The sequence below is a fragment of the Diadema antillarum genome, unplaced genomic scaffold (genome assembly GCF_040938485.1).
Source record: "Diadema antillarum isolate AM-2024a unplaced genomic scaffold, OU_Dant_1.0 scf00000223, whole genome shotgun sequence".
NCBI classification, from domain to species: Eukaryota; Metazoa; Echinodermata; class Echinoidea; order Diadematoida; family Diadematidae; genus Diadema; species Diadema antillarum.
In genome coordinates this window covers 250,838-273,787 of record NW_027271112.1, presented here as the reverse complement: position 1 = coordinate 273,787, position 22,950 = coordinate 250,838, and the positions used below count along the sequence as shown (strand labels likewise).

General features: G+C 37.2%; 2 protein-coding genes across 3 annotated transcripts in view; one reads left to right on the top strand and one right to left on the bottom strand.

The window, feature by feature from the left end:
• LOC139724599 (ATP-dependent RNA helicase DHX58-like) overlaps window positions 1–22,950 on the bottom strand; it is a 29,974-nt gene that overhangs the window by 4,444 nt on the left and 2,580 nt on the right. Inside the window, exons 2-13 of one of the 2 annotated variants that reach the window (XM_071635732.1) lie at window positions 18,661–18,804; window positions 12,793–12,977; window positions 9,090–9,273; window positions 7,949–8,247; window positions 7,168–7,404; window positions 6,709–6,786; window positions 6,060–6,216; window positions 3,472–3,570; window positions 2,567–2,733; window positions 1,457–1,595; window positions 730–957; window positions 64–231 (exon numbers count right to left, since the gene is read on the bottom strand). In XM_071635732.1, the coding sequence (XP_071491833.1) occupies window positions 64–231; window positions 730–957; window positions 1,457–1,595; window positions 2,567–2,733; window positions 3,472–3,570; window positions 6,060–6,216; window positions 6,709–6,786; window positions 7,168–7,404; window positions 7,949–8,247; window positions 9,090–9,273; window positions 12,793–12,977; window positions 18,661–18,804 (2,085 nt within the window). The remainder of the gene's footprint in view (window positions 1–63; window positions 232–729; window positions 958–1,456; window positions 1,596–2,566; window positions 2,734–3,471; window positions 3,571–6,059; window positions 6,217–6,708; window positions 6,787–7,167; window positions 7,405–7,948; window positions 8,248–9,089; window positions 9,274–12,792; window positions 12,978–18,660; window positions 18,805–22,950) is intronic. The other variant, XM_071635733.1, reaches the window with a different exon arrangement.
• LOC139724613 (zinc finger MYM-type protein 2-like) lies at window positions 9,792–11,228 on the top strand. Its single transcript, XM_071635750.1, has 3 exons — window positions 9,792–10,869; window positions 10,922–10,938; window positions 10,998–11,228. The coding sequence occupies exons 1-3, from the start codon at window positions 9,792–9,794 to the stop codon at window positions 11,226–11,228; spliced, it is 1,326 nt and encodes a 441-aa protein (XP_071491851.1).

Genomic DNA, 22,950 nt, shown 5'->3' with positions numbered 1-22,950 from the left:
CGATTCTGAAACGCATTCAATCACAAATTTTTACGATCGTATCCGACAGAGTCGTCCAATTACCTTTTGTCTGCACGTGTCCTACGTCACTGGTCACGTAGTTGTATCTGACTACAACGTTGCACTTCTGGATATCGAGACCTTCTTCTGCTACTGACGTAGAAACGACGATTTTCTTTTCTCCTTCTCTGAACATCTTGAGCAATTCAGCCTGTGCGTTGGAAGTCATTCCTGTTGGAAAGACAAGCAGACAAAACGACGTGGTCTACAGAAGTACACGTAGGAAGCCTAGAGCTGTGATGACAGCAAGAAAGTATGATATAAAATGAATATGAAAGTTTTTGAAATTTATTTTCAGAAAGTTAAGAAAGGAGAGAAAAAAAATCAAAGCAGATCAGTCCAGGATGTATTGTACGGTTTAGCAATTTTAGTGAGGAGTGACATGAGGAGAGCATAAACAGAAATTGTAAACACCAACCTTTAGAATGTTAATATTTTGGCTCACTCATGAGAATTCAACTATCAAGTGTAGTATTTCTCCGAGTTGTCTGTCGTGCTTCGCTATGAAATGGGACTAGCCTGCGTGTTTTCGACAAGGATTACTAAACATGCGAAATTACTAAGGGTAATATGATCTCCCGAAATAGTGACCACTTTTGTTTGTCCATGTGTGCGGTTAACGAGAATGAATCTTGTGCTTTAATCCTATAAGAGAACATGATTACGTACCTTGATCACCACTTCCGATAAGGAAACCAGCCTTAAACTGCTGCAAGAACGGTTCTTCATTCAGCCATTTGACCAGAGCGATAGCCGACTGGCGAGTCTTGGTGAAGATGATGGTCAGAGATTCCGGCTCAAGGCGGTATTCGTGCTTTAGCCTTCTCCCCAGCTCGGCCAGCACGGGGTTTCTGCTCAGATGCAGCTCGGAGGACTGCCGCAGTTCGGGGAGAGCGTCTGTGAAAAATCATAACTCTGTGAAATGTCATTTACTTTGCTGAAAAAAAAAGGGCTGAGGGATAACACCAAATTATACATATACAGGCAAAACACAGACACACCGACACACAGACATGAGGAACACACGCACACACACGCACAAACTCACACACATTCAAGAATCCATTGTTGTCATATCACCTTAGAAAAATATTAATAGTGAACTGTCTTTCCACACCGAACTCCCCGACCATTCCAAGTGTATCACAATTCTATCGAATATGATATCACATAACATTCTGGCTGTAGAAAATGCCAACCTCTATGGCTTCTTTGTGGCAATTATTGCAGTATACAAAAAAGAGCAAAACAGAGTACTAGTAGTAATCCTTAAATCTTAGTTGGTCTTTTGTTCTTGTTATCTTCGTAATTATCTTTATTGTCTTAATTATCTGTACAGTACTATACATTGTGACTATACAACACGATGAAAACTTCAAAATGATGTGGGTCCTACCTCTAAACTGCTTGGCTAGAATCACATCAGTCAGGCCCGAAGCTATCTCTCGTTCTGAAGTGGCTAGGAACTCCTCCATGTAGTCGATGGCGTCAGTGGTACGCACATCACGGTTAATGAACAGGCAGTTGTTGTATTTCTGTATATACCATGTGCACAAATGACAAACCTTTAATATTTAAGATGATAATCATCATCACAGTGTGAAGTCAAGTCACAATCTTTCTCATTTCATTAGTTTTGTCCATACATTAAGGAGCTTTTCCCGACATAAAAGTGAGTGAATTAAAGCAAATCTTGATTGGAATACAAAAATTCTGCCCCTGTAATATCAATAGATTGACACGGAAGCACGCAATTTTGTCATCCTTCGTGTAATTATAAAAGAAATAGTTGCATTCATTATAGGCTATCTGCAGGTGACGAAGTTGAAATACATGTGATAGCACATGCATCAACACGTAACCCATGTTGGTATATCGGTGTATTGGTAAATTGGTGTGATGTTGGTATATTGGTAAATAATTGGTATAATGTTGGTATATTGGTATGTTGGGCCCTATATTGGTATATTGGTATATTGGTACGTTGGCATGTTGGTACGTTGGTATATTTTGGTATGCTGGTATGTTGGCATATTGGTACATTGGTGTTTTGGTATATTATTGGACATCGTAATGTGAGGAAGAGATTTCCTCCTTATATTGATAGAGAGTTTGTGGGATCTTTTTTTTTTTAGTTTTGTTTTTTTCATTCCATCAAACAATAGGACTTGAAAATTTCCAGTATTTTTGTCGAAAACAACAGCTATTTCATTTATTGACAAATTGCCCTACATCGACCTAAGCAATGAATTGATCACTGATCAATTCAGTGCTTATTTACGTCGATGTAGGGCAATTTGGCAATCAGTTGGAATGAAAACATCTCGAACGAAGAATTTCATGAATTTGAATATTTCATTTATGTTGTGTTCGCGTGCTAAAAGCAGATGTACTGGATTGAACGTCAACTACAAGTTTATACAATAGGCCTACATGTAATTCTTTCTCTCGGTTTTTTTTTTTCAAGCAGCATCATTGCTTTAAAAATCTGAGGAAATTTTCTCACCCTGAGGAACTCTACGTAGGTGAGAAGTTTCTGATGCTCTTCGCCATCGCTCACTTGAAGTCTGATTTGCTTGGTGAAATCGACCACCCAGTTCTCGTAGTGTTGCTGACCTCGCTTTGAGCGTGCTGTTGTCGAGGTGCTGTCAACAGTCAGAAGTCGCGAGCCCTCTACGGTAGCCATCAAGGAAATACACATTTTCAAAGGATCAGTCAAGTGGCGTCAACGAAACCTATATTGTGTACTAGTATACCTTGTGAGACGAGGGACCTTCCGGTTTAAGTGTACAAAATTACATGTAGGCCTACTATTTATCACTGGAAATATTCTTTTGTAGTTTCTGGCATCCAGCTTTGCACCACAATGATTCCTGCCTGTGAGAGTGTCTTACATTTTATTTCATTTCATTTCATTACGGAGATAAAATTATGTGAATAGTATCACAGACTTCGACAAAAAGGTAACATTGTTCCCGTATTACAGCCTCCTTTATCATTACTATGTAGGCCTAATATGCCTCCCTAGAAATAGCATAGTGAATGATTACAACTCTCGTTACGGTAACCGCGAGAATTCAAATGACACTGTACTCAAATATTACTCTATCGTTACGATACGTGTTCTGTTTCAGTATGCATAAAGTCAATATAAGCCTTGTGTCTTACTTCTCCGTTAAATCCGGTTTGTACAAGACCAGTACGTAATAGGGCGTACTCCTGTTATAACGAACATGGATATAACGACATTTTGGCTACAACGGAGCAGAATTCAGGGGCCAGAATTATCAGTTACATATCTTCATACACTTTATTTGTGTCAGATATACGGGAATTTTGATATAAACGAAAGAAAACTACCAGTCCCTAGGACTTCATTATAACGACAGTCGCCTGTACATCAAAGCTCACCTCTCGATTCAGCAATCCTATTCTCGATGTCAGCCATGATGTCAGAAATTTTCCTGAAGAAAGGATCTCTGCCGGAGCGTCCTGGAACTATCCTCTGAACTGTAATAGATACAGATTAAAAGAAAACCAATTAGCGACATTCTCGTTAATATATGATCGCTAGGACATGGTAGGATAGAATTTGACCAGTAGGTTCCAAACATGCGAAAAACAAAAGAAGCAAAGCAAATTGTATGCATGGTATGAAAGTCCTGTAGTTTCAGACAGGGTACACGAACTTGAAAGTTACCAGTAGTAAGTCATTTAAACCAAGATGCGTCGATTTTTACTTTTTTTTGTTCTACATATTGTCTATTTGTTGTTTGTTTCACTGCGGGTCAAAATAACTAATTGTTTTTCTGCTGCGACGACACATTCCTGTCCAGATTAATGTGAAGAGAGACGAGAGAGGAAGAAATAGGATTAGGCGCTTGATTTGACAGTTTGTGATGTCTACATGCTATGAAAGCCTTTTTTACACTTTCATTCATTCATTCATTCATTTATTTCCATATCAAAACTTAACATCTACAAATATCAAAACACAATTGCCTTGGTACATTTACACATTTTGATTGGAGGGATCATAGAAAGCACACACGAGGCTTGTTGGAAACGATCCCCTACAAACAATTATCAACACATTTCAACTAAACAATTATCATACAAATTCATTTGATAAAACAAAGGTCAAAGATACAATGAAAAGAGAAGAAAAGAGGCAGAGGTGGAAACTATGCATACTTATACTTACAGTTTCAGATACATTTCATCAAAAATATATATTTTATAAAGCCTTTTAAATTGACGTAAGGTCTTACTACTCTTGACTGTTGGAGGAAGAGTATTCCAAAGAATAGGGACATGGTAAAAAAATGGAGGATTGAGTTTTTGAAATCCGGTTTAATGGTGTGTGAAAATTTAGAGCATTCCTGGTAATTGTGTATAGAACAATTCAAAGTGAAATGGTTGTGAAATACTTCAGAAAGAACATTGTTGGAAACTTTAAAAATAAAAATCATACTTTCCAAAGAAATAAATTCTTGAATAGGTAAAATTTTCATCGTAAGAAATAATGGCTTACTGGGAGCTAAATATGAAGAGTTAGTTATCAAACGAATACTGCGTTTCTGTAATTTATGAATACGATCAATATTTTTCTTTGTAGTAAAACCCCAAACAATACTACAATATTTTATGTGAACTGAAACAAACGAATAATACAGCATCTTTAAAATATTTTGTGGAAGAAATTGTAATTTGTACAGAACACCAATACTTTTCGATATTGTTGAACATATATGATTCACATGAGAATTCCAGGATAATTTATCATCAATAAAAACACCCCAAAATTGTGTTTCTTAACCCCGTACTTTCTCTGACCCAGGACTATCGTTAGTCCCGTACCAATTTTTTCAGCTTTTTACACTCCCCAATAAATCCCGTACTAAGCTCTTGTCCTGGGCTAAGGAGAAAACTGATCTTTTTACACTCGTATTTCTTAGTCCCGTACTTTCCAAACCAAATGAATATTCATGATTACGCTGTGTACTGTACAAGTACACGCACGCACCGGCAGTACTTGATTACCTCGTTTCTGATTGGTCAGTGGGGGTCGGACTTCGTCTCCGTCGCTTAGCCCCGGATTATTTTTTCGTTCTGTTTACACTCGCTTGCTTGGCACCGCATTTGCGGGGTTAGCACCGCAATTTGGGGTGCTAACGCTGCTTTTTTTGCAGGGTCAGATAGTACGGGATTATCGGTGGCGCTAGCCCACTTTGGCAAAAACAAGCGTAAACAGAAACTGGGCTAAGGAAAGTCCGATACCAACGGTGGGGCTAAGGGGCCTTAGCCCCACCGTTGGTACTTGACTAAGCAAAATTTTGCAAGTGTAAAAAGCCCTGAATTGTGGTCAGTGGGCATCAGACGAGTGTGCATAAATCGAATGGGTGTCAGTGGCTGGTTATATCGTTATGCTTGTATTTATTTTTTTTTCCGTGTACACAGCACGACGGTTGAACATAATATTCAAGTTCATCTTTCTAAGTAAACATGATTTTCACCAAGCAAATATTCATGTTGCAATATTCTCACGCGATAAGCATCGCGTTAATTTAAATTCAATGCTTCAAGATCAGAAGAATGTGAATTACAAGTGACGAATGTCACGTATTCAGACTACGATCAGTATCGGGTATAGCCTTTCGCCAAGGTCCTCTCGCCGTATGGTGGTAAGAGAATGTGGGCGAACGAAGCGATCACAGCTGAGTTGGACAGCCTATCGCTGTCGCGCTCGGCTGGGCTCGCTTCGCTCGCCCGTTATGGCCATCATACATCAAGAGGTCCTTGACAAAAGGCTACATGTGCCGAAAAAATTCAATCTTGCGTGAATACTCAATCTTGAGTGATACAAGCCATTAAAACCAAAACGACGACAATAACAACAACGTAATTACTCAGTTCTGAGTGATACACGCCATTAAAACCAAAACGACAACAACAACAACAAAGTATGGGTGAAGGGCCCTAGAGGGCGCCCTACTCACTTTGTCTTGGACCTACGTCTTGGTCATCGAAAGTCACCTCGTTAGTTTCTTGAGGTATAATGGCGTCCAGGTTGGCGCACAGCTTAATGATATGCTCTTCTGCTTCCTTCAGGTTCTTCGCGTTTCCAACACCAGGAGAAGCTGTTAAGCCTAGAATCTGGCCACGATAAGAATGTTTCATAAGACTGAAATAAGATTCACTTCAATTAAATAAATTTCAATTCAATTCATTTTAGATTTATACTTCTTCCACAGACCATGGTATTAAAAGAAAGTACGAATTAGTACAGTTCGTACCAGCACACGAGCGAAATAAATCAGTCAGTTGGACGTTTTCTTTGCAATTTCCCATAACATTACAGTAGACCTTCGTAGTTCGAGATAATTCATCCAAGTATCAGATAAACAAAATGGTGAAAGTCTCATTAAAATCGATCATAGACTATGAAAGTTAAGGAATTTTTGGTTCAAGTGTCATATTTCATTGAATAGAAGTTTAGTTATACCCTGTATAAAATGCAAGTTTTCTATAGCTGATTGTGATGCTATGTAATGTCAAAATAACCACAATCTTAAATACAGCAGTATGGCATGTAGAAAACTCTAAACGTCTTTTTCCTTCTATATCTCTCGTTTGACAGGAACTGACCTGTGGTCTTTGAGCCGTCGGTTGATTCAGCTTCAGGTCGCGGTAAAGAGCCATGAGCACATTGTACGGATCCGACTTCTGCAGAATGTCAAAACATTGATAGAAATGATCAGACATTGGAAACCAGTTTACATTGACTGATCGGACGACGGTAAACAGTTTATGTTAAGTGATACAAAAACAATCGATCAGAAGTGAAATGTTAAACTTCGTTTTGGTAGTCTTGTTTAGTTGAACTCTGCGACAAGCCTGGAAAAAGACACATTAAAGACGAAGTAGGTGGGGCTTTTTGGTTTTCTATTTTAACCAGATGAACAGATGACATAGAAGAGAGGGCCATTAGGGCCGGGCGGAGAACAATGCTATCACTATAGCGAGGCTGCAGAAGTTAATTTGTCCATGTGATTCTAAGATAAACTTCTTGGAGGTCACGTAGGAGATGAGCTAGGGATAACGAACCTGACAATGATGGCATTCGTCCAAGACGAGTAGATCGATTTGAGACAGACTGACCCCCGACGTGCTATTCTTCAGTGCGTTGACCAGGATCTGTGCTGTTAGCACGATAATGTCATTGCTGTCAATGACAGTGTCCAGCGGTGCCCCAGCAATCTCTTCCCCACTCACACCGGCCACCCTGCACTTACCACGAAGATACTTGAGACAGCGCTCCTTCTGCTGTGTTACAAGGGGGACCTACAAGAAGAAAGTGTGGAACTTTACTCGAATTGGAAAATGCCTATGAACAAAAGAGCCAATCAATTTTTGTCTGGAGTCAGAATTCACTCATTAGAAATTGAATATAACACTCCATACAACCACTTTTTTTAAGTGCCTCGAATGATTCTGAGTCAGACACGTAGACTTTACTGCCTCATTATGTCTTATTTCATATGATAGATAGTATATTATGAAAACAAAAGAAATGGTAGAGCTCTGTATAATGTATACCCATGTTCCTTACCGCTTCTGACAACGAGATCTATGTGGACAGATGGACGAACGTGTAACCCAAAAGCATAATGCTTCTAGCACCCTTCAGAACACACACACACACACACACACACACACACACACACACATAATAATAATGTCTCATTGCTATAAGCAGGAGAAAATACGTCATAGGCATGACAGCTAGTGAAAAACAGTATACTGAATTAAGGATGGACATAAATCTATGCTTATGTTCGCTACATTATGCGAGTGGATTTTTGTAATAATTGACCTAATTACATACTTTGTTCACAACAAAGACTGTCTTCTTGTTTCCATGACTGCTGCTCGCACCAAGTTCACTGTCTGACGAATGTAAAAACAGTCGCTGGATCACAGCAATGGCAACTTCAGTCTTGCCCTTGCCCGTCGGGAGTACAACCAGTGAGTTCTCACCACGAAGAGATTGAGCTGCAACCTTCTCCTGGTAAGGCCTCAGTATGAGTTCCTGGGGTCCCTCATTGACAGCAGTGTTCATATCCATTGTCTTCTCGTCAACCACCTCTTCTGTCTCGGTTGTTTCCATGGGGATTTCTTCATCTGCTGTGAGAGAAATGTGAATTGATATGATTAGATTTGATTATAATTACAAAAGCTTTGCTGGTTTCTACATAATCATGATACACAAAAACGAATATATCTTTCCGTTGAATCTCAAGTTTATACTATCCAAATACAAGAACAAAGCGAAACAATCGACGCTTTATCATATGACAGAACGGCAACAACATTTACTTTTTTAGTTTGAAACGCTTACAGTCCTAAAGATAATCAAATCATTGTTTACAATGTCCGAAGTACTTGCTGGTGACTTGTTCAAAAGAAGAGATATAGGAAAGAACGAAAGGAACAGATTTTCTGACTTCGTTTAAAAAAAGATAAAGGGAAGGAATGATTTTGCGTCTGTGCTATGTGCTCTCTCTTGGCAAATTTGACACCAGTCTATTCACCACACCGCACCCATGATAGCTTACACCAAAGTGTGTATATCTATCCCTTTTTAGGATATAATTATTTGTCAATACACCTTGATCTGGTTGATATAACCATACAGTCCATCGTAGCTGGCACCTCAAAAGTGTTAATTACTGTAAGAATATTTCACAAAAATATAACCATGTGATTTAAACCATTTTTCGTGAAACAAATTTTAACTTGTCACATAATTCATCTTGGAAGTGCGCACAGAATAATTACTGCAGGATCACTAGTTAGTTAGCAAACATGACAAAAAAAGGTCTAATTAACAGTTTGCCAAGAAAGTGGAAAACGTACGCGAGGATTCTGTTGCCACACTCATATAAAGTGTAATAACCTCGGGAAGAAATCAGGAAGAAAAAGTGATAAAGTGAAGGTTAAGTATTAAAAAATTGCGATGGCTTTACTTTGATCAGAGTCTGCATCCTCTATCCCAAGGGCAAAGTTCTTCATGTGACGTAGCTCACGAGCGAGATCCTTTGACCCACTCTCATCAAGTCCCTTCACAAGACGGTCAAAGAAATCTTCGTCTTTTCGCTGGAGTCTCAACATGAGCTCCGTGCAGGCAGCAATAGGTCCGTAGTTCTCATTCTAACATTCGTTGAGAAAAGTGACGGGAGAACAAAATTACTTTTGTATTCATAATAATGTTTGTGTCTGATGTGACATTGAATGAAGAGAAGTTTGCAGAATTCAATATGTAACATGATTATATATATATATAGTAAATAGGTAGAGTGAAATTGGCGTTGTGATTGGCTGGATAGCATCACGTGATTGTGCAAAAATTCCGGTATAGTGGCACGACCGTGCCACTATAACGCTGATTTTTGCACGGGGAATCCCGTGTTAATAAATAGGGGATGAGTTAATTGTTTACGATTGCTATCGTATGGGGATCGATATCATTTCGTGAAGAAAACATTACTCACAGGGCTATCGATAACAGCGAAAGCAAAATTGCGGGATTTTATATAGGTAGCGGTAGATAATTTCGATCAGACAATTATTAATGATCGATAATGTGTGATCGGAGGAAAATTTTCGGCTCTAACGTACCAGTAGTAGTAGTTAAGCGGTTAATCAAGCTCTAACTTTTATCGGTCAAAATGGCCAGTTTACCTCTTCGAGAGAGTGGGCGAGATCAGCGATTTCTATCTCTTTCTGAGGTGGAATTACAGTCTATCGTCGATGGAAAGGATTCCAGAAGAACCAAGGACGTTATTAATCACTCCTTGAGCATTTTGAGGGCATATTGCGAACAGAAAAACATAGATTTTTCTCGTGTGACCGAGCATTCTTCTTCTCCCGAATTGAACACTTTCCTTCGGACATTTTATGCAGAAGTACGTCGAGGCGACGGGGAGCTCTATGCCAAGCGGTCGATGATCACGATTCGATACGGACTTCATCGCTACTTACTAAAGCATCGTCAAGTAGACATTACGAAGGATGATGCTTTTCAATCATCTTGTGAAATGTTTAACGCGGTCCTCCACATGTTGAAGACAGAGGGGAAAGGTGTCATTCGGCATAAAGATCCGATCACCACAGAGGACATGGACAAAATAAGGCAAAGTTCTGCAGTTGACCCCACGACACCAAAAGGTTTGCAGAATAAGGTGTTTCTCGATCTCATGCTGCATCTCTGCAACAGAGGTCGTGAAAATCTTCGTCAGATGAAAAAAGATGATTTTGCCGTTGACAAAGATTCAGCAAATCAGCGGTATGTTCACCTTGTTCGGGACATGACGACAAAGAACCATCGTGGCGGTGCGGATGATGATGAAAAAAGTCAATGCGGCCGCATGTACGAAACGGGTGAGTCCGACTGCCCTGTCGCATCGTTTTGTGACTACAAATCTCGTCTGAATGAAAAATGTGAAGCATTTTGGCAACGGCCAAAGGCAGCTAGGCCTGCAGGTAACCCTTGGTACGATAATATGGCTGTGGGCATGAATACACTTGGGAATAAAATGGCAGTCATCTCAAGTGAAGCCAAGTGCTCCAGGGTATATACCAATCACTGCCTCCGTGCAACAGCTATCAACAAGCTTGATACTGCTGGGTTTGAAGCTCGGCACATCATGTCCATTTCTGGACATAAATCGGAGTCTAGCATCAAACACTACTCTAGGGTAGAGGAGAGTCAGAAGAGGAGAATGAGCTTGACGATCGCAAGCACCAGTACAAGCAGATCTGAAGAGGTGAATGTAGGCCTACAGTCAACCTTGCGTAGATCGAGACCTAGCTCTAGTGGAACTAACGCTACTCCTAACCAAGCTAGTTCTGGCCCTGTTCAGCTACAGATACAGCGTGCCGGTAGTTCTACTGCTGGATCTAACGTTACTGATAAGTCTACTGTCACTTCTGGACCTACTTCAAGCACCACTTCAAATGTTGCGCCTCCTTCCCCACCACAGTCATCTCAGCTGGATCTCAGTCAGCCAACTGCATCTCCAGTGAACATATCTACATCTGTGAGCTCTCAAATGCACCTTCATTTTCACAATTGTAAAGTGAAAGTAATCTACAATCAGAAGTAACATTCCAAATGGAAGACACTAGACTAACTAGAGAACGTGTTAACGCTACTGTGAATATGTTCCATTGAGTGGATTGACCATTGTTCCAGTTGTGCATTCAAGTTTTCATTGGAATTTCAGCGCATTCAACAAGTTCAAGTTTTTGGTGTTCATCTGGATTTGGAGCTCATTTTGTTCTATAGGTAAGAAACTTGAGTATTTTAGATCTAGACCTCGTTTTTCTAAACGAAGTAGGAGTGTGGTCTAGAACTAGCGCGGTTAGACCTAGATCATGATCTAACGTTAGAGCTAGAGTCAGGAGGCCTAAGCTAAGGACGGTAGGCCTACTAACGTTAGAAAAGTGATCTAGATGTACAATGTACATAACGGTTAGACCTCTAGCTCTAGAAGACCTACGCAACATGCATTGGTGGCCTAGATCGAGAGGCCTATTTACTATAACAAATAGTGCATGTTCTATTGATGCACCAGTACTGGACTATAGAACTCCAAATACTAAATTATCTCTCGTGCAGTTCTATTCACCTCGGCCTGCGGCCTCGGTGAAACAAAACAGCACTCGGGATAATTTAGTATTTGTCGTTCTCTAATCCAGTATAGTGCATCATAGAGCATGCACTATTTATATAATAGATATATATATATATATACATATACATATACATAACAAAGAGTAGAGGCAGGAGTGGAACCACTACAGTTAAACATCTACAAAGAGAGCAATAGACAGAGAGAGAGAGAGAGAGAGAGAGAGGAAAAATAAATAAAATAGCTAATCATCTTTAATGGCCCCAAACTTTGGAATTCTGTAAATACTGACATACAACGAAAACCCAGTGGATGTTCCAAACAAAGTCAAACTTTGTGACAACTCATAAAAATTCCAGCCATTATTTTGCAGAAAGGGCTAGCAAATCAATAGGTTATCGTTCACGGAAGCATAATTATTTTCACTCTTTGTGCATGTGCGTTCCCAAATGATGGTATAGAACTCAGTAATAACAATTCCACAGGGTTTACCAGACCCCCCTTTTAATCCTTGAACATAGCAGTAACTCAGACAATTCAGAGTCTGAGGGAAAATGATAGGTCTATAAAAATATAAAAACGTATACATTTCGTACTTTCAATCAGGTTTTCTATTCACATGCCTTTTTAATGAGCAGAGCAAATGCAAAATAATGTAAAGTCTGTAAATTGTGGTGCGCGGTAACACAAAGGAGTTACGAAGACATTCACGATAGTTACAAATAGAAAATAAGTAATTGATGCGGAGAACCAGAACAGTCCGCGTTATGTAATGTAATAGCAGTTAGAGAGTTGTATATTTGCGCATTCATGACTACTTAAGAATATCAAATTGACATTCATTAACATTCAATTTTTTTGCAGTAAATCATCGCAGATGTTTTATGTATGTGCCCTATTCATCTTCATAAGCATCCATGATAAGTTGAGAGATGAAAAATATTATTTCTTTTCAGATATGTTAAGATTATGTTGTGCTGAAAGCCCGCTGAAACTTATTTTTTGTTTCTCTTTTCTGCAGATGGCACAGTGTTACCTTTCGTCGAATTCTTTCGATGTCATTTGAATTCAAACAGGATCCTTCTAGATGCTTCATTACTCTCATTGTGCTCATGTCTTTCAGCTTCTCCAGGTAAACCTTCATGAGGTACTGGTAGTTTTCTCTTCTCTTCGAGGTCAAATTCGATGTCCCTTCAAGATGGTGGCGAAGATATTCATTATCTGGGAGGGGAAGCATCACGTAGCCATGGTGACAGATGAATCGAATGGATCGACATGTCTTCAAAGCATTAGTCACATAATTTTTTTAGAATGATTTATCATCCATAATTACTGCTTATGCGTGTTGAGGTAAGTATTGTCATCGTATTTGCGCTAACTGTTTACATTATTTTCGTAAGAATTCCTTGTGTTGATATACGACACCTTAAAAGGGCATTCCAGACGATTCATGTAATTTCATACATTTCGCATACATAAATTGATTGTTGCATGTATAGATTTGTGGAATCTATTGTGATCCTTGAGGTGATAAACCATTTGAAAAACCCAAAATATGATTCACTGCAACAAGGATGATGACATAGGGAGCTCACATATTCCAGTAATATATCAGCGTCATTCCATTACAATACCAGTTGCTGAACAAGATCACTTGTACAAAATTTATGCATGCTTTCTTCTTTTGTTCTGTTTCCTTGAGCACGTAACCATGTATGCTTATGTGAAGCTGCTATGTCATCATCCGCATTTATTGTGATTTGTTATGGTTTTTTTTAACATTGTTATTCCTCATCCCAATTACTTTCAATTCTAAAACTCTGTACGAAGCATGATATTATTTATAGACGTTCAGATGCAAAAGTCTAAAACAATGATTTAAGTCAAGCGCGAGATGCATGTTATGTCACACGAATCTTTTTCTTTCACCATTTATTTTTCATATCATTCTTCTTCTTTTTTTTTTAATTTTACCATTATGTACTCCAAATTGCGGTAATAGAATATATATACAAGCACACCTAATCATATTCGAAGAGACGAGTCCTTATTCAAAGGATATAAACACATAAGATTGTCATGATGCTGAGAATTGCAAGAGAATTTTAAGTGCCCGCAGTTAGTGACTTCATGGTTAGTGGTTTTGAAACGGCTGAGATATTTAAAAACATAGTAAAACAACGTGGTCCTAATAATAGGTGGGACCCATCTTTTATTGGGAAATCTTTGTTTTACGAACATCTCAGCCATTTTGGTACCAAATTCATCAAATAACCTTTGAATTTCTCCTAAAACCCTTATGGAACAGTCATAGTGTTGCCACATAGTAAAACACACTGTGATTCACAGTGTGAAACACAGCGTGTTGTGTCACAATATGGTTACCTGTGAAATTTGGACATGAGGTGTGGTAATGCTGTATTATTATCACACTGTGGAAAATCACAGGGTAGATACTGCGGTAGGTAACACAGTATGTCAAACTGAGACATTCCATACTGTGTTATCTACCACGGTCTTTCACTCTGTTTTATCAACCACAGAAGAAAAAAAAAATCTGGGACAATCAATATCCATATACATGTATACCAAAATTTACCTAATAGGCGAGTGATGAATTTCAGGAAAAAACATGTCCCTACCTGTACAACCTGTCCTTCTCCTAATATATAACCTAAAACAACTCCTTGTATTTGATACGGTCTACTACCATTCTATTCCTAAATAGATCTATGATAATCATCCTATTCCTAAGTTAGTCATCGGGTGTATCAGTACTCATATATACATGTATAAGCCATCTATTCGTAATGCATTAAGGCAGGGTTACTAACTAGACAATCCTTTATTATCAAGATATGAAATAATTACACTTTCATAACAAAATTTATGACATTGGGAATATCATAACATTATTAGACAATCTTTGATAAAGTTCAAAGTAAATCCCATCATAAATGATATTAAATTAGAAGTGTTTTATGTATTTTCGAAAATTTTGGTTGCTTTCTATGAACATTTATGAGCTATGTAAAAATTTGTGCCACAGGGTTACCACAGGAGTACCACAAGAATACCACAGGAATACCACAGAAATGCCACATAAAGTATCACATACTGTACCTCAGCACTCCCACTTAGTAGGTAACACTGTAGGAGCATAGGTCAGGTTAGATACTGCTTAAATCAATTGATGTAATTCACATCATAACTCATCTATCACTTAATTGTGGAATATGTATGTGGTTTTGTTTGTGTGTTGTTTTTTATTCCAGTTGGTGCTGCTGCGCGATACTCCTGTGAGGTACTGCTGTGTGGTACATTGTATTGTTTTGTGATAATCCTGTGGTAAAGTATATCAAGAAACAACAAACAAACACAAGAATACCCTGTGGTATTTTTCTGTGGTACTTTCTTTCGTATTTTGTGCAGTTTTGCCTTTGGAATATTGTGTTAGTGCTGTGTGGTATTAAGTATTGCTGTGTGGTATTAAGTATTGCTATGTGCTGCTGCTGTGCGATATACTGTACTATGTGGTTTTGGTTGTGGTACTCATGTGTGGTACTGCTGTTTGGTGTTGTCTTGTGGTAGTCCTGTGGTATATGTGACAAAATACCATGGGAATACCCTGTGGTATTTTCCTGTGGTACTTTCTGTTGTATTTTCTCTGGTTTTGTTGTTTGGTACTTCTGTTTGTTATATATTGCAATGTGGAACTGCTGTGCGATACTATGTGGTTTTGCTGTGTGGTACTCATGTGTGGTAATGTTGTGTGGTATAGTCCTGCGATATATGTCCCAAAATACCACGGGAATACCCTGTGTCCCATTCAAATTATAAATGAATGTTTTGGCCAGCAATATTGTTATCATAATTCTAATGACATACCCCATCGCCATTCACTTGTAGGTCGGTCTATATTGCGACAAATCTGCAGCACTACATTTTAACATGCTGCAACATGTGACATGTTCTGTGGTTATTTTGTGGAAAGCTGTTGTACATGGGTGAGAAACCACATAATCTAGAATTTCACACTGTGGCAATTCGGTGGACACATACATATTGCAATATGTGACACATTGTGGTTTTTGTGTGCATGGTAAGCGCTGTAACAACTGTGATTACCATGTGACTTTCAGTGAAGAACCACATATAGACTAGAATTCCATACTGTAGCAACTCTGTTGGCACACAAATTTCACATATTACAGTATGTGACACACTGTGTCACTACATATATGGTAAGCTGTGGTAACTGTGTATGACTATATGAGTTGTATGTGGTGAACCACATAGTTTGTAATTTCACACTGTGGCAACACTGTGAACACACTATATTCACATATTTTACATATAGTTAATTATGTGAACACAGTGTGGTAACACTATGAAATTTCTATGAGATTAGCATGTGGTAAGTCGCATAGTTTTAAATACACACTGTGCCTTTACGTGAACACATCTTTCCCACAGACTGAAATATGAAGCACACTGTGACTATTATGTGGTAGCTGTGGTAATTGTATACTACTGTGTGGCTAGTAGGAGATAAACCACATAGTCCATCGTTTCACAATGTGACATCTCTGTGGAGGCACTATTCCCATAGACTGCAATATGTGACACAATGTGCCTATTATGTGGTAACTGCATGTCATCATAATGATAAGTATGTGGTTAATCACATAGTCTGAAAATTCATACAATGACAACTCTATGAACACACCATGCCCACATACTGCAGCATATGACACACTGTGACCATTATGTGGTAAATGTGGTAACTGTGTATGACTATGTGAGATGTGGTGAACCACATAATTTGTAATTTCCCACTGTGGCAACAGTGCGAACACACTATATTCACAAGTGTTACACATAGTTAACTATGTGAACACATTGTGGTAACACTTGTGTTTGTTCCATAAGGGAATCGTATGCTCTTTCATATTTCATATAAATATATAAGTGGTTTCTAATTATCTTGCAAAAATGTCAAAACCTGAATCCCCATCTCAACCAGAACTACTTTATATACCTTTAAAGTTACGACGCATGTACGGGAGATTAGAAAAAAACAATTTCAATTTTTGAGTAGTAGTGACAAGCGTTCATGCACATTGATATGGTATAAAATCGTTCAAAAAGTCAGTTGACTTTCCTTTCACTCAAAGGATGCTCATTCTCTATACGGGAGTAAAATTGTAAGCATTTTTTATGTTCTTATAGCAAGTTTCTATGACTGGTTTGATACGCATGCATGAACAGAATGATTTGGGATAGATAATCACCTATAAACCAAAACCAAAAAACCCCAACACACTATAACATATATATATATATATATATATATATATATATATATATATATTGATGTTGATAAGGTAGTCCACGTGTTGGCAAGATAAAAAGATAAGTAACAAAGCTGCAACAAAGTTCATGCTGTATTCACCAACGGTTTATTTCTTCACACAAATTTTCGAGCGTCTCGCCGCCCTTTCTCAAGTGTTGATACTGAGAGAACAATGTTCTCTCAGTATCAACAGTCTTGAGAAAGGGCGGCGAGACGCTCGAAAATTTGTGTGAAGAAATAAACCGTTGGTGAATACAGCATGAACTTTGTTGCAGCTTTGTTACTTATATATATATATATATATATATATATATATATATATATATATATTGTGTGTGTGTGTGCGTGTGTATGTGTGTCAGTCATGAAAATATGTATCAATATGATCTCGTGTTTAGTTTGTACATGAAGTCCAAAAGCTTCTAATCGGTTATAGGTAACACAAAGTTGAGAAAACAGACAAATTTTGGGCACCAAAGAAGTAAGAATACGAGATAGAATACTCTGGGTTTGTTTCTCTGGTGTATTTCTATCCAGGGAAGTTGACTCTGCACGGCATGTACGGCTCAGTACACGATCAGGGAGGTTTCGTCTCAACTCCCTAGTATGATTTTTACCATGTGCATTAATTCAAATGTGGCATCTTGGTAGTGTTGTAAAATATTTTAAGTATGAAGTTGCCGTATTATGTAATTTATTTAGCCTATAGTGAATTTCATATTACCCACGTTTAAAACAATGCTGTTTGAAATAGATACTATATTTGTATAATTCATTGTCTCTCCATGGAAATGCAGTAGCATATCATGTGAATACGAATAAAAACCAAAATACGTATATACATAAATAGATGAATCCATACTTGTGATGAATAAATGTATAGCTAAAGAGATATTGTACACTGCAAAAAGTCCGGTGTTAAATAGTGAACACCGAGCTGGTGTTAAATTTTCGGTGCTCATTTATGGTGTTAAATTAACACCTCCGGGTGTCATTTCCAAATTTTAAACTGTTTTTTGAAGAGTTTCTTAGTAACTGCACCTCTTTTTGATTTTTAATTTAAACAAGACGATCAAGAATTTTACATTAAAATACTAGATCTTTGAAAAAATGTGAAAATAAATTTACACCACAGAAACACCAGCTGGTGTGGTCTCTTATTGAAGCTGGACGGGTGTTAAACCATTGATATTAACACCAACAAATATCAAATCAACACCATGTGGTGTCATGTTTGAATTAACACCAGTACAGTGTCAAAATAACACCAGGTACAGTGTCAAATTAACATCACGAAGTGTCAGGTGAACACTTTTCAACACCATCACAGTGCATTTTCTACACCTGTGGGTGTGGTCCTCTATTGAAGTTTGATCGGTGTTAGATTTAACACCCGTGGTGTCAAATCTAACACCGATGTTTTTACAGTGTACTAAAATGTCGTTGAGAAGAAAGAAACGATACTACAGTGTATTTCGCTAAAATTAGAGGATTTTCTCACTATGCATGCACAAAAAGGTCATGAATTCATGCTGATTGAAAGTTTACCAGATCTGTTAAGAGCTTCCATGAAGGCCTGGAAGATTCCTCGTTTATCCTCCACCTTCTCCAGCATGTCTAGGAACTCCTGCACCAGGTCGCGACGAGGAGTGTTACCGTTAAGGCATCGTTGCTGCAGCGCCTCTATGTCGGCTGGTGTAAAGGAAAATAGTGTAAAACAAACAAACGTCAAGGGATGGTACAGTTTTATCCGTTGAGATGAGGTTCTAACATCTTTTGATGATGATTTTTTGAGATAATGAGAAACCTCTAGATGAAATTTGAAAGGGTATACAATTCTAAGAGGAATTAAAATCTTATTTGATGAAAATTAGTTTTGAAATGGCTGAGATAGTCAAAACAAAGCAATTCTAATAAAAGTGGGACCCCCTTTTATTAGGATTTCTTTGCTTTACTTTGTTTCTGGATATATATATATATACATATATATATATATATGATACATATATATATATATATATATATGATATATATATATATATTTAGAATCTATATATAGATATATTTATAATCTATATATAGAATATATATATATATATATATATATATATATATATGCATATAATAAATAGATAGATATAAATATTGATGTTTAATCGACAATATTTTGGGGTTCTTTTGTTAACCAAGTGCATTCCCGAATCACAATGGCGATATAATGTACACATTCAATTTTTTTGGCTGACACTGATCCCATATTTTATCGCCTAAAAACTCTAAAGGCCCATGATATACATTTATACCTAACTGCCATATTTATGTATAAACACATTAGAAATTTATTACCATTTTCCATAATGCCCTAGTAACCAATGACCATATTCACCCATGCCCTACCCGTTGTTCCCATGATTTTCGTTTAAGTAATCCAAAGCTTTTACTTGCTCAAGAGTCGATTAGACATCACGGTCCGGATAGATGAACACTCTTCCTGAGGAGTTGAAACAGTGTGCCTCCTTGATTTCATTCAAAGCAAACTTAAAGAAGCATATTTTACTACACTATATTTCAAATACATATTAAGCACGAATAATTTATAAGACTCATGTTGGTCTCCCGATAGCAACATCGCATGTCGTTCCCTCCTCCAGCAAACCAATTCTGCTATTCTAAATTCCAGCCTATCTGCCCCTGTGCACTTTCAAGCACTTGCACGCACATTCACCACCATCACACATCACAGTTTATTTTCCCCTGCTATCTTCGCAGCAGAATTTGTATTGTTACGAAACTAGTACGTCCTTACCTTTTCCTCGGGCCGGCCATCTTTTCAAGCAATGCTTACAATGGCGGCCCTCTGCATTATCGCTTCTTAAACATGTTATTGTAATCCCTGCTGCGTAGACATACATACTGTAATATCATAATAAATCATTAATTTCCTTTTATATCGTTGTTTATGCAAGTCAAACGACTCTGTTTCAAATATACTTTGCATGTTTCCCATGTTCATGATTATGTAATTTATGTATATATTGATTTGCAGAAAATAAAGTATCTATCAAACAAAACAAAATGATATATGTATATATATATTTAGGGGGTGGGGAGTCGGGTTCAAGTAATTCAAACGGCAATCGCCCTCCACCTCAATTTTCATTCATTCATTTATTTTTCATTTCCAACAGAAATATATAGATATATTACAGAACAGTACAAGTACATAGATTTCATAATTTACAAAATAAAGTATAAGTTTACAAAAAAAAATTAAGTGTACGCAAATGTTGGAAATGGGGAGGAATGCAAAAAAGTTGGGCTTGTATAATAGGGTGCATTTCCCCCACACGTAATACAAGAAATTATAATATGGTCGATTGACTGATATACATTGAAAATGGATAAAACAAAGAAACTAAGACAAAAAGACTTATAACTAACCTAACTAATCCGAAACAAAAACCCTGAACAAATCCCTATATACTAAGTCGCTGTCATGCCGGAAGAGAGAGGAAACAAAGAGAGACAGAGAGAGAGAGAGAGAGAGAGAGAGGGGGGGGGGGAGTGTGTCTGTTTGAGTGTGTGTGTGTGTGTGTGTGTGTGTATGTGAGAGAGAGAGAGAGAGAGAGAGGGAGAGAGAAACTTATTACGTGGAGTGAAGATACATTTGTAAATACAAAAAATAAATAGAAGAAGAATATAACAAGACGAGAGGTAGTGGATGAATGCAACCGCTTAGCTGTGATTTCAACAGAATATAAGGTTGGATTTTACACTTCTTTGCAACCAATAAAGAATCAACACAATTTTTCATATGAGATTAATATACAAAATATTAGTTTTCATAATAATAATCAGATGAATTGTTATAACTATTCAAAATATTTTCCTTCAGATTATTCTTAAAAGAACTTAAAGTTCGGGATGCCCTTAAACAGTTAGAAAGATTGTTCCAATATTTATGTCCAGAAAATGTAAATATAGATTGTGTAAACATAGTTCTAGTTAAAGGCAGATGGAATTCATCAGAGTGACGGGTCGGATATTTATGGAACGAGCGGTTTCTCGCAAACATGTTGGTGAAAACAGTCGGCAACAAATTATTAAAGAGTTTATACATAAATTGACCAAGACAATAATAATGAATATCGGTTATCTTTGAAATTTTGTTTTCAGAATATTAAACATCGGTGTGAGCTCTCCAAGATGTATGACAAATTATTCGAAGAGCTTTTTTTTTTTTTTGGGGGGGGGGGGGGGAGACGGGACAGTCTGTCAAGATAGGTTGGATGTGTGTTCCCCCAAGCTATGATACCGTAATCAAAATAAGGTAATACGTTAATTAAAGCTGAATGTAACATTAAAAGGGTGGGAGTGGGGAAATATCTAATAACACCAATATTTCGAGATATTGCGTGACAAATACTATGATCAATATGTGTTTTCCAAGAAATTTTATTATGAATAACTAAACCTAAAAACTTCATAGATGAAACTTCATCTATAACTATATCATCTATTTTCATATTATTAGGGAGACTATTCAAAGTATTACTAAATAATATACACTAAGTTTTAAGAAGATTTAAAGACAACTTATCTGACCTTATCCAATATAATTTCTTTAATTCAGAATTTAACAAATCCACCAAAATATGAGGATCTGAATGAGAAAGAAAAACATTAGAGTCATCAGCAAATAATACAAAATATGAAATATTAGAAGCATTTGTTATATTATTTATATACAAAATAAATAAAAGAGGTCCCAGTAAACTACCCTGAGGAACACCACATTTGACAGATTGGTTGCAGGAGTTTTAACCAGATAAAAAATACTGTTTACGATCTGAAAGGTAACTCCTGAACCACTCCAAGGCCTTACCACGTATACCACAGTGACCTAATTCATGAAGTAAATTGATCAATGGTGTCGAAGGCCTTGGAGAGGTCCAGGAAGACACCAACTGTGTGATGAGCCCTATCTACTGCTTTAGCTATACTTTTTCAATAAAGGAGAGAATTGCTTGAGAAGTGCTATGTCCTTTGCGGAAACCGAATTGTGAATCAGAAATAATATAATAAAAATCAAGAAATTTGAGGAGTCTAGAATAAACAACTTTTTCTAACAATTTTGAAAACGATAACAATGAAATTGGTCTATAATTACTAATATCTTCCTTGTTACCTTTCTTAAATATTGGGATTACTTTGGCAATTTTCATTCGTAATGGAACAACTCCATTACTTAATGACAAATTAAAAATATAGGTTAAAGGTGTAACAATATACTCATTTATATTTTTCAATATGACGTTATCAATACAATCAGGTCCCGAACTTTTTTTCACTTTCCAAACTCATAATGATATCTTTTACCTCATAACTAGTAATCGGATCAAAAAAGAATGAATTTGAATTAGGTGAATGGAGAAATTCATATAATTTCTTTTGACATATAGAAATTTTATTGGCTAGATCATGTCCAATCTGAGAAAAATAAAAGTTTAAGGCATCTGCAATCGACGCAAGGTCTGTTATTTTCTTATCATCAGAAACAACTCTTGTAAATACAAAATTTATCATTTTCTTTATTCATAGCACTGTTTATTATTAAAGAGAGCCAAAAATCCTAATTTCTGCAGTTTTTAATTAGTGAAATCATCGCGATCTCGCCGGGTGACAGTAGCGTAAAAATAGTTTATTAACGCATGTTAACCTACTTAATCGATGTTCAGAAAAAGAAACAAACGCATTTTTAGTTTGAATAGACCTGGATTTGTTCATTATCATTTTCACAAACAATGATTTGAATATGAATGTGTATGATTAAAGCAG